Source organism: Muntiacus reevesi, chromosome 15 (assembly GCF_963930625.1).
Source record: "Muntiacus reevesi chromosome 15, mMunRee1.1, whole genome shotgun sequence".
NCBI lineage: Eukaryota > Metazoa > Chordata > Mammalia > Artiodactyla > Cervidae > Muntiacus > Muntiacus reevesi.
The window spans coordinates 40588239-40604915 of NC_089263.1; the positions used below are offsets into that span (position 1 = coordinate 40588239).

The 16677-nt window shown below is 39.4% G+C and overlaps 1 protein-coding gene across 1 annotated transcript in view; it reads left to right on the forward strand.

Annotated features, from left to right (window-relative positions):
- AKAP6 (A-kinase anchoring protein 6) overlaps positions 1-16677 on the forward strand; it is a 441039-nt gene that overhangs the window by 292852 nt on the left and 131510 nt on the right. Inside the window, exon 8 of the mRNA XM_065906586.1 lies at positions 6124-6272. Within this exon, the coding sequence (XP_065762658.1) occupies positions 6124-6272 (149 nt within the window). The remainder of the gene's footprint in view (positions 1-6123; positions 6273-16677) is intronic.

Genomic DNA, 16677 nt, shown 5'->3' on the forward strand with positions numbered 1-16677 from the left:
CAGAAGGCAGATAGTAGATTAAGGCCATTACAGAAACAGTGACATCTTCTTGGTAGGTCATTAAAGAGCTCAGATTCCCTAAAGTGGCATTCTCCATAGCCTATCCCGTTCTACTTTAGTCTCTTTGTCTAAATGCCCCCAAAGCTGCAGCCACCATTCTCTGAACATGCCACGTCCTTTTGTAAGTCTGGGCCTCTGAACAAATGAAGAATTCTACCTGTAAAGATATTCATCTGCTTCTTTACCTGACAAAGATATACCCATACTCCCAGATCTGGCTCAAATGTTACCTCTACTTGGCTTTTACTGCCCATTTCTCACCTTCATGCAATGTTTTATTTCCCATCCTCCCCCACCATAATTTTACTCAGCGCACTTATCTACTTGTTGCCATGGTTCTTTCCTCCACTACACTGCAATCCCTTGAGAAAAGGGACAATGTTTTGTTCTTCTTTGTACCCATAGTTCTTGGTGTAGTTCCTGACACATGATAAAGGCTTAGTGACTATATGAGCAATAAATTATTTACTGAGTGTCTATCACATTCAAGCTACTGCCTAGGTGCTGGGAATACAGAATGGCCAAGCAGACAGAGAAACACCATCCCTGTATGGAGCTTAGAGTCTGGAGACAGAGACAGAGAAATTATAAGCCAGCAAATCTAAGAATTCTAAATTGAGATATGTGCTGTAAAGGAAATTAACACTGTTCTGAAATGGAGAAAATAGAGTGGGTCTACTTTTGATAAGGTGGACAGAGAAGCTTCCCTGAGAAGTAACATGTCAGCTGAGAGCTAAGGAATGAGAAGTCATTGGCAAGAGAATGTTCTAGAGAAAGGGAACAGTATGTGCAAAGGTCCTTAGAGAGGAAAGAGCTATTTAAAGAAGGAAGAAGGAAAGCATGACAAGGGCCATAGTGATCAAGAAAGAGAGAAGTAGGCAATGAGGTGTGAGGTAGGCAGGAAGCAAATCTAATGAGCTATGTTCTAAGTTTGTGTTTTAGATCTAAATGCAGAATGAAGCCAACTTATGTTTTATAGAGATCACTCGGACATTGTAATGGAAGAGATGGGAGAGGCAGGAATGGGCAAGGGGAGATACACATTAGAAGATAATTGCTACACTACAGGGGAGAATTGATAAAGGTTTGGACCAGGCTGGCAGCAATGCAGATTGGCAAGACAGACTGGAGAGACATTTTGAAAGAAGAATCAACAGAATTTAGGGAGTAACTGGTTGTAGGAAATGATGAAGAGGAGTCATGGATGATTCTCAGGTTTCTGACCTAAGCAACACATGGTGCCATTTATTTAAAGGGAGGGTACTAAGAACAGAAAGTTTGGAGGCATGCGGTAAGGATGAGAATGGAGAGTATTTTCAACAGCTATGCTTAAAGTAAATTCAGTTAGCAGTGGTTGATTGTATATATGAGTATGGCACTCAGAGGAGAGAATAGGGAGATGTTACTACATAGGTAGCATTGAAAGCCATGGAAAAGAGTTAAATAAAGAGGTCCAGAATTAAGCCCTGAAACAACAAGAACCAGTGATCCCAGATGTGAATCAAAAAGATCAAGGAACTATCTATAAAATGGATTTGGGGCTGGCGGAGAGGGAGGTAGAGTATTTGAGAATCCATCACTTTAGGTCAGCTGAGGTCTTAAGCAGGCCTCAATTAGAATAAGAAAGAGCTGATCCTTTTTCTCTTCTCATCATACATGGTCTCCCATGGCATTCTCATTTCATCTCCTAGTGTCAGCCTTTGCCTCTGGGTTTATATTTCAGTCCTAATATTTCCTCTTGCTTGCTGAACATTTCATTTTGGGAATCATACTAGTACCTCAAAGCAAAAGTCTCTGTTTTAGCTCATTTGTTCCCTTTGTCTATGCTACTCATTTTATATTCCCATTTATGACACTGGCCAGGAAGTGAGAGGTAGATCTGTCAGCGAGTCTGTTCCTTCTTGTTCCTTTTCATTTTTCTTAATGAATAAGTTATCAAATCTTGTTGATTACACATCAGTAATATTATTTAATATACTATAGTCTATGTTTCTATTTGTAAAATATAGTCACTTTTAAAGTATCTACAATTGTCATTGTTCTCGTTGTTATTCAGTCGCTCAGTCATGTTCACCTCTTTGCGACCCCATGGACTGCAGCATGCCAGGCTTCCTTGTTCTTCACTATCTCCTGGAGTTGACTCAGACTCATATCCTTTGAATCGATAAGGCCATCTAGCCATCTCATTCTCTGTTGCCTCCTTCTCCTGCCCTCAGTCTTTCCCAACATCAGGGTCTTTTCCAATGAGTTGGCTCTTCCCATCAGGTGGCCAAAGTATTCAAGCTTCAGCATCAGTCCTTTCAATGAATATTCAGGGTTGATTTCCTTTATGATTGACTGTTTTTGTTTTTTTTTCTCCTTGCTGTCCCAGGGACTCTCAAGAGTCTTCTCCAGCAACACAATTTAAAAGCATCAGTTTTTCGGTGCTCAGCCTTCTTTATGGTCCTAATCTCACATCCATACATGACTACTGAAAAAACCATAGCTCTGACTAGCAGACTTCTTTCTGTCAGCAATGTCTCTACTGTTTAACTACTATTACTTTAACTAGTACTTTTTAGCTGTCTAGGTTTGTCATGGCTTTTCTTCCAAGGAGTAAGCGTCTTTTAATTTCATGGCTGCAGTCACCATCTGCAGTGATTTTGGAGCCTGAGAAAAGAAAGCCTTCACTGTCTCCACTGTTTCCCCATCTATTTACCATTAAGGGATAGGAATGGATGGCCATGATCTTAGTTTTTTGAATGTTGAGTTTTACACCAGCTTTTTAACTCTCCTCTTTGACTTTCATCAAGAGACTGTTTAGTTCTTCTTTGCTTTCTGCCATAAAAGTGGTGTCATCTTCATATTTGAGGTTATTGGTATTTCTCCTGGCAATCTGGATTCCAGCTTGTGCTTCATCCAGCCCCGTATTTCGCATGATGTAGTCTGCATATAAGTTAAATAAGCAGGGTGAGACTATACAACCTTGACGTACTCCTTTCCCAATTTTAAGCCAGTTCATTGTTTCATGTCTGGTTCTAACTATTGATTCAATAAATGAAATTATTTTAATCAAAGATTCAGTGTGACTATTTTTTTTAAGAACTATAATTTCTCCAAATCTTTCTCCTAAAAATTTATCTGTGGAGTAAAATACAGTATGAGAAAAAGTTAAGGCAGTTCGCAGAGAGATTTAGACTGACAAAGTCATTCAACCTTAGCCGAAGAAACTTTGGTTCTATTTTTATCATCACGTTTTGCAATGAATCTGAAAGCAGAGATAGAAATACAGATGGATAGGAAAAGCTGGGCCATCTAATTCATCTCCTTTTTAGCACAGGGAAGTTTCCTATGTCAAATGCCTATGAGATATTGTGCAATAAAAGTCTTAGATCATAGCATTTCAATCATTTTTGTAAGGTGACTAATTGTTTCTCCAGTTGCTCTCAGCATTGTTCTCTGAATTCCTTTCTGGGAATCCGTGTCACACAAGAGGTGCTACCCTTGTGCACAGAGATGGCCGAGGATCTCAAAGGGCTGAGCTTCAATTATTTTTCCATGGTAGTGCTGAGTCTATGTGAAGTTGGCCTCCCTCTTTACGTTGCTTTTTGTGACTAGTGGCTCACATTTGTGAGATCTTTACCAAAAACAAGCAGTGGTCTAGTTTGCTACCTTAGGGTGGTTAAAAACTAACAGGGACCTCTATGGATCAGACATGCAGCTTTGGCATCTAATGGTGCAGATTCATTATTTTAATAGGATTTCCAAAAGAATAATTTGTGTGGGATGTCTCCTCATTATCCCCATAGTGTTGAGAAGGGGAGGAGTGGGGATAGCATTTGGAAAGATTTTTGTTTTTAAGTTATCTTTTAAAAAGTATTTTATCACTACTTTTTATTGAAGTGTAGTTGATTTACAACATTGTGCCAATTTCTGCAGTACAGCAAGGTGACTCGGTTATTTACTTATAGACATTCTTTTTTAATATTCTTTTCCATTATGGTTTATCACAGGATATTGAATACAGGTCTCTGTGCTAAACACTAAGACCTTGTTGTTTATCCATTTTAAATGTAATATTTTGCATCTGCCAACCCCAAACTCCCAGTCCATTCCTCTCCTTCCCCCCTCCTCCTTGGCAACCACAAGTCTGTTCTCTATGTTTATGAATCTGTTTCTGTTTTGTAGATAGGTTCATTTGTTCATACTTTAGTGATATCATATGGTATTTGTCTTTCACTTTATGACTTCACTTAGTATGATAATCTCTAGCTGTATTAAGTTCTTTGACTACTGTTCAGTATCTCTCAATGATCTCATATTTAGTTGCTTGGGAATATTGTATACTTTATTGAAAGATATAGAACCAATACATTTCTATTGCCTATTGTTTTTTTCTAATCATTGACTTCCTATATTCAGTTTCATTTTCTTCCCCCCAAACATTAAAGAATATTCTTAGGTCTCTAGATATTTCTTCAAATTATGTGATACCTGCAAACCTCTTAGTTGGCACTCTTCTATGTTGTCATTAATATGCTCCATGCCTTCTTTTTCTCCATCTATTAATAAATAGGCTGACTAACACTAGATTTAGTATTTCCTTTGTGCTTTCCACCAGCCACACCCTTTCTTCCCATACTGAAAATACTCCATGTAACATTATCCTTAGTTTATAGCGTTTGACATAATTCTTAATCCTTATGCAAGTCAATTAGTTTGGGCGAAAAAAGGTTACATGAACCATTACATAGATTGCAGAAACTTCAATTACATGAATATAGTAATTTTAGTATTTTGTAAGTTCTTCCTCAATATCTAGATCATTCATAATTAGCTCCTGTGGAAAAGAACAAAATACAAATTCTAGAATGACTTGAGATCTTCCATTTCATAAGCTACCCATTTCCTTTACAGAGTCCTGATTCGCCCTTTTAAGCAGCTGCTACTTTATGACACTCTTTTTGTCCCCCCCCATGATTGCGCCTATAAAACCAGAGAGTGTGCAAGAGGCCTCGGCTGGCCATGGACATGAAGAGTAGAAGGTCATCTCTGACTCTGCTTTTCCTACATGTTACGGAAATCTGGCAACTACCCAGCAACTGACCCAGACTTGGTCTTTCTGTAGGAGAATATATAATTAAATAATAAAGAAGTAGAAATTTTAAGGCTGTTGAGGAATATTAACAGGCATGTGGGATTTAGTGAAGTACACAAAAAGACCTTGAGAGCTCCTTTGGTCCACAGTACACATGTACTCAGCACTGGCCTTTTTCCTTCACCACAGGCAAGCATGCCACTGAGAAGACCTCATTCCCCGTTTTATCTGGTGTTCTGGGGAACTCTAAAGCCACAGGGATCACAACAGCTGCAATAAATAAAGCATCTCTTCAATACATTTCCTTGCCAAATGTTATTCAGCATTCTTTTGGCCTTGGTTTGATAGAAAACAGCATGGTGAACTTACTACCTCTCCTTTTAGTACAGTGAGCCCCAAGTATCTATGAAAAATTTAACAATTCAAGCCTGCATGTAAGCAAAATCACTGTTCTTTCTATTTTAAAATTATTAAGACAAAATACAGAGAACCAAAAAAAAGTAATATAGAAAGTCTTATCCCTATTGAAGAGATATTGAATTAGTCCTAGGCTTTTTTATTCTCCTCAGGGTGAAGCTAATGAGAAGCATCCAGAGTATGTGTCCATGCAAATGTATGGGTTGGAAGGGGACTCTTTAAAAAAAAAAAGTTACATATGTGGCAGTATGAGGAAGAATATTATTAAGGAATTTCACAGAACTTTTATATAAAGTCTCATCATACAGTATTATGATCTCAGGGATATTTTGTGATATTTACTGAGTCTTCTGAGAGTTCATTTATTCAGATTATATTTTAAGGAGGAACTTATAAGATTCAGATCTAAAATATAATTCTGTAATATGCCCAGCTGATCCCATTAAATCCAAGCTGAAAAGGAGTGGTATAATGATGTGAACAATTCCCGTTCTCTGTGTTGTTACACCTCACTTGAAATGCATTCCTTCCAGATTAAAACAGCCATTCCCCTTTGTTTCTCTCTCCAGGCTGAGGTTCAACTATGCTACCTGGAAGCACAAAGAGATGCTGTTGAGCAGATGTCCCTCAAGTTGTACAGTGAGCAATACACCAGCGGCAGCAAACGGAAAGAAGAGTTTGCTGATATGTCAAAAGTTCATTCAGGAGGAGGCAATGGGTAGGGAGCTATTCTTTTTGTTGTTTTATTCTCATTAATCTCTACTTTTTTCAACGATGTTCCACTGGTCGGTGTTAGGCGGGCATTTCCTCCCAAGCTAGCAAGAGAAGTGCAATAGACAAGGTATTTATGTCCTTTTCCATTCATGCCAGAATTGAAGACTATGGATTTTATCAGTCTGTCATCTCACCCAGGACTTCCTAACTTTGGTATTATTTGTTCAAAACAGTCTTGTGATTTTCTGAGCGTGTCTGTCACTACATTGTGCCTGTAATTTTCTCAGCGTATTTCCCTCTCTTTAAACCTCATAGTTTAAAGTCTATCTAAGCAAATTTTAAACACCAGAACCTCACTGGAAACTGGTGGAACATAATTTTTTGAAAATACAGATATTTAATAACTGTTTAGGGACTATGGACTAACTGGTTAGCATCACATGAAGTCAAGTGGAATGATGGACTAGTGCTTATTGTCTGTGTTACATGAAAAGACCCAGCAACTTCAATGACCCACCAACAGTTTCATTCAGCCTGAGATCTATGGCTGTATTTATATTATACTAACTATCCATGCTACTGAATAGTTAAGTAATGCATTCAAGTATTTCCAAATTACTTCAAAATTATGCAAACATTCTGTGTGTGTGTGTGTGTGTGTGTGTGTATATATGTACACATATATATAATACATATATGAGATTTATAAAATACTATACATTTTTAAATTTCTTTTCTGGTTCAATTTTAATATTTAGTAGGTGATTATTAAAGAGTAAAAGAGTATAATGAAATTTAATCATTTCATAATTTTAATGACTTGATAATAATTATACTCATTAAAATGGAAAGAGTAACCTATTTTCTTTTATACTTGAGCCAGACAACAAGGGAGAGAAACTGTTCCCCCAAGTTCCATAACATGTTAACAGCATAGTATAAACCTATGGGGAGTAACTCTAGCCAAAATATTCCTTCAAAAGGCAAGAGAAAAGAAGTCTTTCCATGCATTTGCTTTCTTTTTTCTCTTACGTGCTTATAGTTCTGATGTGACTTAAAATTCTCGTTCAGATTTTGAGGATAAATTAACAACACAGGTTACAAATTCTGTCTTGTGATATAACCCGAGGTCTAAGAATGCAAGAAAAGAATTCGAGTTGTAATTCTTTTTAGGAAATGGGCAACGGCTTTTTCACTTTTAAAATTTACCTCTCTATACAATTTGTTGCTCTTTTAAGATATTTTTTATATATAGACATGTGAGCATGTATTTGATTTATCTTCTATGATTCAGAAGACATTTATTCACAAGAGGAAAAGCATGACAGCAAATTAGAAAGAAAAGGTTAAATATTTGAGCATGAACAATAAGCTGTTTTGAGGCCTTAATGTGGTTTAATTTCTCTAAATGCCTAAATAGTCCCTGGTGTACCCACCACCAAAAACTTTAGGTCACATTTTCATGTTTTCTAAAAGCCCTAGGGATTGAGCTGTTACCACGTGCTTCTGACCTCAGATTCCAAGGGCCCAACCTGAGCATTTACTCTGGGCTCCACAAATCATAAATCTGCCCTGGGAATGGCTTAGTTAACAGCAAGCATTGTTCTGTGAAGTGGGAGTAGGTGAACTTGCCTGATATCCTTTGTTTACGCTCCTTAGGGTGCTGAAGGCTGTGCATTGTGAGGAAATTTAAGAGTGTGCTGAAGAAAAGGCAGCTATTTAATACTTAGGACAAAAACCATATACTCCTTTCTGTTTTCTGTTTACATACAGAAAACCATTGTTTGAGAAATGTACGTGGGTGAGGTTATCTGGGGCGTCCTGCTCCCTAGACGCTTTGCTCCCACAGTTGAATCTGTAATTCTGAAACCTTAAGAACACAGCCTTCTAAAATTATCTGCTCCAATGATACATGAACTTCATTAACAGTTCCTTTTGTTACACAGAATGAGCATTGTTTTTGATAAGATATTGTGGGAATAATGTGGGTCTTCTAGGATCTTCATCCCATGTGCAGGTAGATATCCAATCCACTGAAGAGAACATTAAGTTGGTGATGCAATCCATATATTTTTATTTCCTCCTCCAGTCTATGTCCATGCAAAGGAGAATATGTAGTTGAAAAATGTATAAGGTTACTCCAGGGAAGACTCAGCTGCTAGATTGAATGGAGATCTTAAATTTCTAAGATTTTTGTGTAACCAAAGTATTGTTTAGAAATGAATTTTTAACCTCTCTGGCTTGATGAAAAGGTGTGTATCAAGATGATTTAACACAGCTTGTGTACAACCATGAAATGTGTGTTTGACAGTCATGAACATGTGTGGTGGGAAGATTTCCCTGACAGTATGTGAAGCTGCGTGAGCTGTGGTAACAGAGTGTGTTCCTCTGTGGGAGACCCTGGGCACTGGTTCCTAAGTAGCGAAGTGGGCAACCGTGGCTCCCTGGAGGGACCTGCAACGCTTGAGTCACTGGTGATTCTCAAAGGGAGCAGGTTGGTGCTTTTGACTCCTGTTGATTTAAATGAAAGCTTGTAGATTGTCTTGTTTGTTTCTTTCATCCTGTAAATATTCACTGAAGGCACACTACGTGCATGGCACAATTTTCTGAGCAGATTTCATCAGGGACACTCTTTTGTAAATTTTGTAAAGTATAATCATCTGTCTTTCTGACACCTCTTTCTATTAAGGGGTTGTCTGATTTCATTTTTGTAATGAATTTCAAAATCTTGTTTATTTTAGTAAGTAGTATCCTACTTCCTGTCAAGACTTAGAGTAGATTACCAAGCATGTCTTTTGTTTAGCTTATAAATAATAGAACTGGGAGGCAAAAAGGCTGGGTGACTGGCTTGTCCAGGACCTCACCTCAGAGCCCTGAGTCATGATGTAGTGAACAGTCCATGAAGTCACACTTTGCCCTCTCTCTGAAAATTTAGCTCAGACCCTTGATAAACATTTTTCCCCCTAAATCACATGTTATGCATGTTCCATACGGTATATGAAATTTGAAATATGGTATTGTCCTACCATAGAGAGGCAGAAGAGTCTTAAGGCAATTTCATTTAAGCCACAAGGAAGTTTGGACAAAACACTGCAAAGCAGGCTTAAGTGAAAAATGAAATTCATTAATTTGACAAATATTATTAAATACCTCCTTTATGAAGTATAGAGGTTAAAAGGCAAAAATGAAATGGTCCTTGCCCTTGAGAAGCTCACAGTTTATTTAGTAGAAGGAACCAGATCTATAAACAACAGAGAGTGAAGAATCAAAGTGATGAGTTAGGAATCTGCTTAGAGTAGGGAGCAGGGCTCATGGAAGGTGGGGCTCAGTTCTGACGGTGGTGGGAGAATTGGAGCAGGTCAGGAATGATAGAGACAGGACGCTAGAGGTGATTTTCGGAAGAGGGCTAGGGCAGGGAAAGAATTTTTCAGTTTAATCTGAACAAACATGTACTGAGCACTTACAAACACAGACAGACCGTAGTCCCTACCTTCATGAAATTTACAGTCTATCAAGAGAACAGCATTAAACCAGTATTTCTCTGTATCATGAAGAAGAAGGGGAGGCAGAGGATGCCAGGGAAGCTTAGAGCAAACAACATGTGGACTCCATGAGGCAGGGCCATGTCTGTCCCATTCACCAGACTATGCACTGCATCCTGGAGTGTGCTAGATACCCAGTGAATGCTGGTGCATAAATGAAAAACTAAAATCTAGTGCTTCGAAGGAACAGGGGTGTGGAATCATTGTGCTGCTTGCCGTTCCATATGACTAGAGAACAAGGTAGAAAGTCAGAGGGAGTAGTGCAAAATAAGGCTTAGGAAGAAAGTGAAGTTGAGATCCTGGAGTTAATCACTGAGTTCATGGTTCTTAACTAGGATGCATCAAGATTTCCTAGGGAACTTTTAAGTTGAAAACTGCCTGCCCATCTTACCTCGCTCAAAATTCTGATTCAGGAGGCAGGAGTGGGCCAAGATATATTATACTTGATGCCCACTGCAAGTTGAGATCATTGCTCCAGTGGTTTTCAAAGAATGATCTCTAGACCAGCAGCATTAGTATCTCCTGGGAATCTGTTAGAAATTGCAAATTGTGGGTCCCACTCCAGATGTACTAAATTGGAAAATCTGAAGGTGGAGACCAGTAATAGATTAGAAATTAATGGGAGATGTGGAGACAAGATTGGAGGCTAAAGCCAGAAAGAGTTGATAAACCTTGGATGGGGCAAGTAAGAGAAAGAAAAGGGCCGCTCTATTGTGGGGAGAGAATGAAAATAGGAAGACTCGGATTCAAATGATTTCTGTGTCATTCAGCATTTCATGATTGTTGTGCAGGCTCTAGTAGGCACTGGGGTTGTAGAGGCAGCTGGACACAAAGAGTGGCAGGGCATGTAAATCACGAACGCCTGCCAGGAGAAGTGTCATTGAGGCTGGCCCAGGGTCAGAGGTGACAGCCAGTGTTTCCCACAGCAGAGGCAATGTGTATAAACAGCTGGAGCCAGTCAGAGATTCCAGCAAGAATAGGTTGGCAATTTTAAAACAGTATTCTGGCAGCACTCTGGAGAAGGAACTGGCATGGGCAAGACTAGACAGTGCTTGGTTAAGAAGCTATTCCAGTCATCCAAGTGAGAAATTGTTCTGGTCTGAAGACAGCAGGAATGGAAACTGAAGGAAGGAAGTTGAAGACAGAACCTGGTCCCTGAGTGGATGAGGGGCATTAAGGGAGGTGGGGTTTAAGACAGACCTCCGTGTTTCAGGCTTTTGCACAAATGGACATGGTATTCAATGCAGGGGAGGAGCAGGGGGCCTGAGAGGAACTGACTGTTTGGGACAGAGTTCTTTTTTATGGTCTGCAGAACATCTAAGTAGAAATGCCCAGGAAGCAGATCTGAAGCTCAGGGATGTCTTGGGCTCCTCAACCATCAACAAGGACAGTATGGTGACTATGAGGTAGCAGGGGCTGGGGGAGGTGGGACCTTACCTTGCGGTAGCGTGTCCCCATAAAACCTGCCCCAGGTAGACATAGCAGTCTCTTTAAGAATGCTCATTTTAAAAGATATGGCTGATAGAGGCATTTTTATTTCAGCTAGAATCTTTCAGGCTGTATTATACAAGTCTTTTAAAATAAAATTTGTGTGTATGCCAAGTCACTTCAGATGTTTCTTGACTTTGTGCGACCCTATGGACTGCCAGGCTCTCTGTGCATGGGATTCTCCAGGCAAGAATACTAGAGGGGGTTGTTGTGCCCTTCTCCAGGGGAACTTCCCACCCCAGGGATCAAACCCACATCTCTTAAGTCTACCTGCATTGGCAGGCGAGTTCTTTACCACTGGTGCCCCCTGGGAAACCCAAATTAAAAGCATGGCATTGAAAATTCCAAGGTGATATCTTGATTAGCAGGAATTGAGAACTACTGTTGACTATTATTTTCTGTCTTCAAGCTGCTGGAACCTTCTGATTCCAGCTATTAAAATGTATTAGGTCTGCTCAGATTGCTTCCAACTACATAAAAAAATTAGTTTTAGGGATGTATATTCACTCTAGTCTAAATTCTTAAAGGAGGAGAGAGAGCATACAGGATTAAAAATTAAAGATCAGAATTCAAGTTGATATATACTTTGGCCATCTGATGCGAAGAGCAGACTCTTTGAAAAAGACCCTGATGCTGGGAAAGACTGAAGGCAGGAGGAGAAGGGGATGAAAGAGGACAAGATGGTTGAATGGCATCACTGACTCAATGGATATGAGTTTGAGCAAACTCTGGGGGATGGTGAAGGACAGGGAAACCTGGCATGCTATAGTCCATGGGGTCACAAACAGTCGGACAGACACAACTGAGCAACTAAACAACAACATCACATAGGGATATGTGTGTGCATGTGTATGCGTGTCTGTGCACACATATTAAGGGTTACTGTAAGTAATAATATGGAGTAGAAGAGTAGGGAGATGTTTCCTGACTGTGCTTCCGGAGGGAATTTCAAAGGGCTTTCTGTTCTTGTGGTAAAGTTCTAGAAGATACTTCAGTCTCACTCATACGCCAGCCTCTGACTGAGGGGGAATTTGGGCAATGTCCACAGATGGATATGTAGTCAGGTTTGTTCTCTGTAAGAATGTAGAAGTATTCATCCCACATCATGTAATGTTTTAGAGTAAATTTTACTTTCAAATACAAACAATATACACAGGTTATTTCCAAGCACAACAGGTTGAAAGAGTAAATTTTACTTTCAAATACAAACAGTATACACAGGTTATTTCCAAGCACAACAGGTTGAATTAAATGAACTTTAACTAGACAAAAGGTTAAAAGTTTGGCAGTAAAAATAAATCCATTTTCCTTTAGGAAATGAAGTATTCCTGAATCATTGTGATAATGTACACACACACACACACACACACACACACACACACACACACACACACATATACATATAAAACACTCCCAAAGAGGAATAGTGTTGACAGATGAAAACAAATATATCACTATTTAAAACAATACTTGATTAAAGATCAAATAAGCAATCAGTTCAGTTCAGTTCAGTTCAGTCGCTCAGTCGTGTCCGACTCATTGCGACCCCATGAATCGCAGCACGCCAGGCCTCCCTGTCCATCACCAACTCCCAGAGTTTACTCAAACTCATGCCCATTGAGTTGGTGATGCCATCCAGCCATCTCATCCTCTGTTGTCCCCTCCTCCTCCTGCCCCAAATCTTTCCAAGCATCAGGGTCTTTTCCAATGAGTCAACTCTTCGCATGAGGTGGCCAAAGTATTGGAGTTTCAGCTTCAACATCAGTCCTTCCAATGAACACCCAGGACTGACCTCCTTTAGGATGGACTTGTTGGATCTCCTTGCAGTCCAAGGGACTCTCAAGAGTCTTCTCCAACACCACAGTTCAAAACCATCAATTTTTCAGTGCTCAGCTTTCTTCACAGTCCAACTCTCACATCCATACATGACCACTGGAAACACCATAGCCTTGACCAGACAGACCTTTGTTGGCAAAGTAATGTCTCTGCTTTTTAATATGCTATCTAGGTTGGTCATAACTTTCCTTCCAAGGAGTAAGCGTCTTTTAATTTCATGGCTGCAGTCACCATCTGCAGTGATTTTGGATCCCAAAAAAATGAAGTCTGACACTGTTTCCACCGTCTCCCCATCTATTTCCCATGAGGTGATGGGACCAGATGCCATGATCTTAGTTTTCTGAATGTTGAGCTTTAAGCCAACTTTTTCACTCTTCTCTTTCTCTTTCATCAAGAGGCTTTTTAGTTCCTCTTCACTCTCTGCCATAAGGGTGGTGTCTTCTGCATATCTGAGGTTATTGATATTTCTCCTGGCAATCTTGATTCCAGTTTGTGCTTCTTCCAGCCCAGCATTTCTCATGATGTACTCTGCATATAAGTTAAATAACAAGGGTGACAATATACAGCCTTGGCGTACTCCTTTCCCAATTTGGAACCAGTCTATTGTTCCATGTCCAGTTCTAACTGTTGCTTCCTGACCTGCATACAGGTTTCTCAAGAGGCAGGTCAGGTGGTCTGGTATTCCCATCTCTTTCAGAATTTTCCACAGTTTATTGTGATCCACACAGTCGAAGGCTTTAGCATAGTCAATAAAGCAGAAATAGATGTTTTTCTGGAACTCTCTTGCTTTTTTGATGATCCAACAGATATTGGCAATTTGATGTCTGGTTCCTCTGCCTTTTCTAAAACCAGCTTGAACATCTGGAAGTTCATGGTTCACGTATTGCTGAAGCCTGGCTTGGAGAATTTTGATCATTACTTTACTAGCGTGTGAGATGAGTGCAATTGTGCGGTAGTTTGAGCATTCTTTGGCATTGCCTTTCTTAGGGATTGGAATGAAAACTGACCTTTTCCAGTCCTGTGGCCACTGCTGAGTCTTCCAAATTTGCTGGCATATTGAGTGCAGCACTTTAACAGCATCATCTTTCAGGATTTGAAATAGTTCAACTGGAATTCCATCACCTCCACTAGCTTTGTTCGTAGTGATGCTTTCTAAGGCCCACTTGACTTCACATTCCAGGATGTCTGGCTCTAGGTGAGTGATCACACCATTGTGATTATCTGGGTCATAAAGATCTTTTGTGAACAGTTCTTCTGTGTATTCTTGCCACTTCTTCTTAATATCTTCTGCTTCTGTTAGGTCCATACCATTTCTGTCCTTTATCAAACCCATCTTTGCCTGAAATGTTCCCTTGATATCTCTAATTTCCTTGAAGAGATCTCTGTTGTTTTCCTCTATTTCTTTGCATTGATTGCTGAGGAAGCCTTTCTTATCTCTTCTGGCTGTTCTTTGGAACTCTGCATTCAAATGGGAATATCTTTCCTTTTCTCCTTTGCTTTTCACTTCTCTTCTTTTCACAGCTATTTGTAAGGCCTCCTCAGATAACCATTTTGCCTTTATGCATTTCTTTTCCATGGGGATGGTCTTGATCCCTGTCTCCTGTAGAATGTCACAAACCTCCGTCCATAGTTCATCAGGCTCTCTGTCTGTCAGATCTAGTCCCTTGAATCTATTTCTCACTTCCACTGTATAGTCATAAGGGATTTGGTTTAGGTCACACCTGAATGGTCTAGTGGTTATCCCTACTCTCTTCAGTTTAAGTCTGAATTTGGCAATAAGGAGTTCATGATCTGAGCCACAGTCAGCTCCTGGTGTTGTTTTGCTGTCTGTATAGAGCTTCTCCATCTTTGGCTGCAACGAATATAATCAGTTTGATTTCGGTGTTGACCATCTGGTGATGTCCATGTGTAGAGTCTTCTCTTGTGCTGTTGGAAGAGGGTGTTTGCTATGACCAGTGCGTTCTCTTGGCAAAACTTTTAGCTTTTGCCCTGCTTCTTTCCGTACTCCAAGGTCAAATTTGCCTGTTACTCCAGGTGTTTCTTGACTTCCTACTTTTGCATTCCAGTCCCCTATAATGAAAAGTACATCTTTTTTAGGTGTTAGTTCTAAAAGGTCTTGTAGGTCTTCATAGAACCGTTCAACTTCAGCTTCTTCAGCATTACTGGTTGGGGCATAGGCTTGGATTACTGTCATACTGAATGGTTTGCCTTTGAAACGAACAGAGATCATTCTGTCATTTTTGAGATTGCATCCAAGTACTGCATTTTGAACTCTTTTGTTGACCATGATGGCTACTCCGTTTCTTCTAAGGGATTCCTGCCCACAGTAGTAGATATAATGGTCATCTGAGTTATATTCACCCATTCCAGTTCATTTTAGTTTGCTGATTCCTAGAATGTTGACATCCACTCTTGCCCTCTCCTGTTTGACCACAGCAATAAGATATACTGAATGACTCCCAATACCTGAGAAGGGGTGTAATCACCTCTGGATTTCACTACACTAGGATGATCTTTCTGGTTTTCTGTTGAGCCAAAGGCCAAAAATATCCTTGTGCAGCTGGGTGAACATTCATGCTCACTCATATTCTCTTTCTCTCAATGAACATTTTGAATTTCTGCTCAATGGTTGTTTTTGGAACATTGTTGCATATTAATAAAATTTTTCTTTTTGGTACACACAGTCATAAACTGTGTGCTGATATTGGGAATACTCTCACAGATAAATCACTAGACAATCCAAGGCGACCTTATTTCACTCTGCATTTTTACCTTCCTCCCCTGATTTTTACCCTGTCTCAAACTAATGAACAACTGATCAGCGTTCAGTTCGGGTTCTTTTTGCTCCTGTTGTGTTCTGGTGTTATCACGTAGTAAGATCACAATGCATCCTGTAGTCAAAGGAGCAAAAAGTGCCTGAATACCTTCTGAAAAACTGATATTCTGGGCACTATGATTATTAAAATAAGTCTTACCGGCTGTAAAAAGAATCTCACCAGTATACATGTATTCATTTGGGATCATAATATTATATCCTTCTAATGTTCAAATACATTAGACTAATTTTAGACCTAGACAGTCTTCCACTTCAGTAATCTAATGCCATCCATACCAAGAGCCAACAAAGGATGAACTAAAGAGGTAGTGGCATAATTACTGGGTATTTATTTCAAAGTTAACAGTTAAAGTCAACTATTTATTTATTTATATAGCTCCTTTCCATCTTAACAATGCTGACTCAATTTCTGTGCTGCTTTGGAAAGTTTATGGGATCAATTGAAGAAGGAAAGAGATATGATGAGAGAGTCTAAAACAAATCTAATCTGCCTCATTTTAATGTGCAGAGCTTAACTCTTTTCTTTAAAATGTATTCCTTTATGCATTCCCACATCACTTTCACAAAGGATTTAAGTCAACTTACCAAAAATATTTACAATAAAATAGAATAAATATTGGACTGAACTCAGGTAAAAGTAAAATGTGTACCAGAAAACAAAAAAGTGTATCTTCTGTGCATGCCCTCAAGAAGGGCAATGGTTTGGC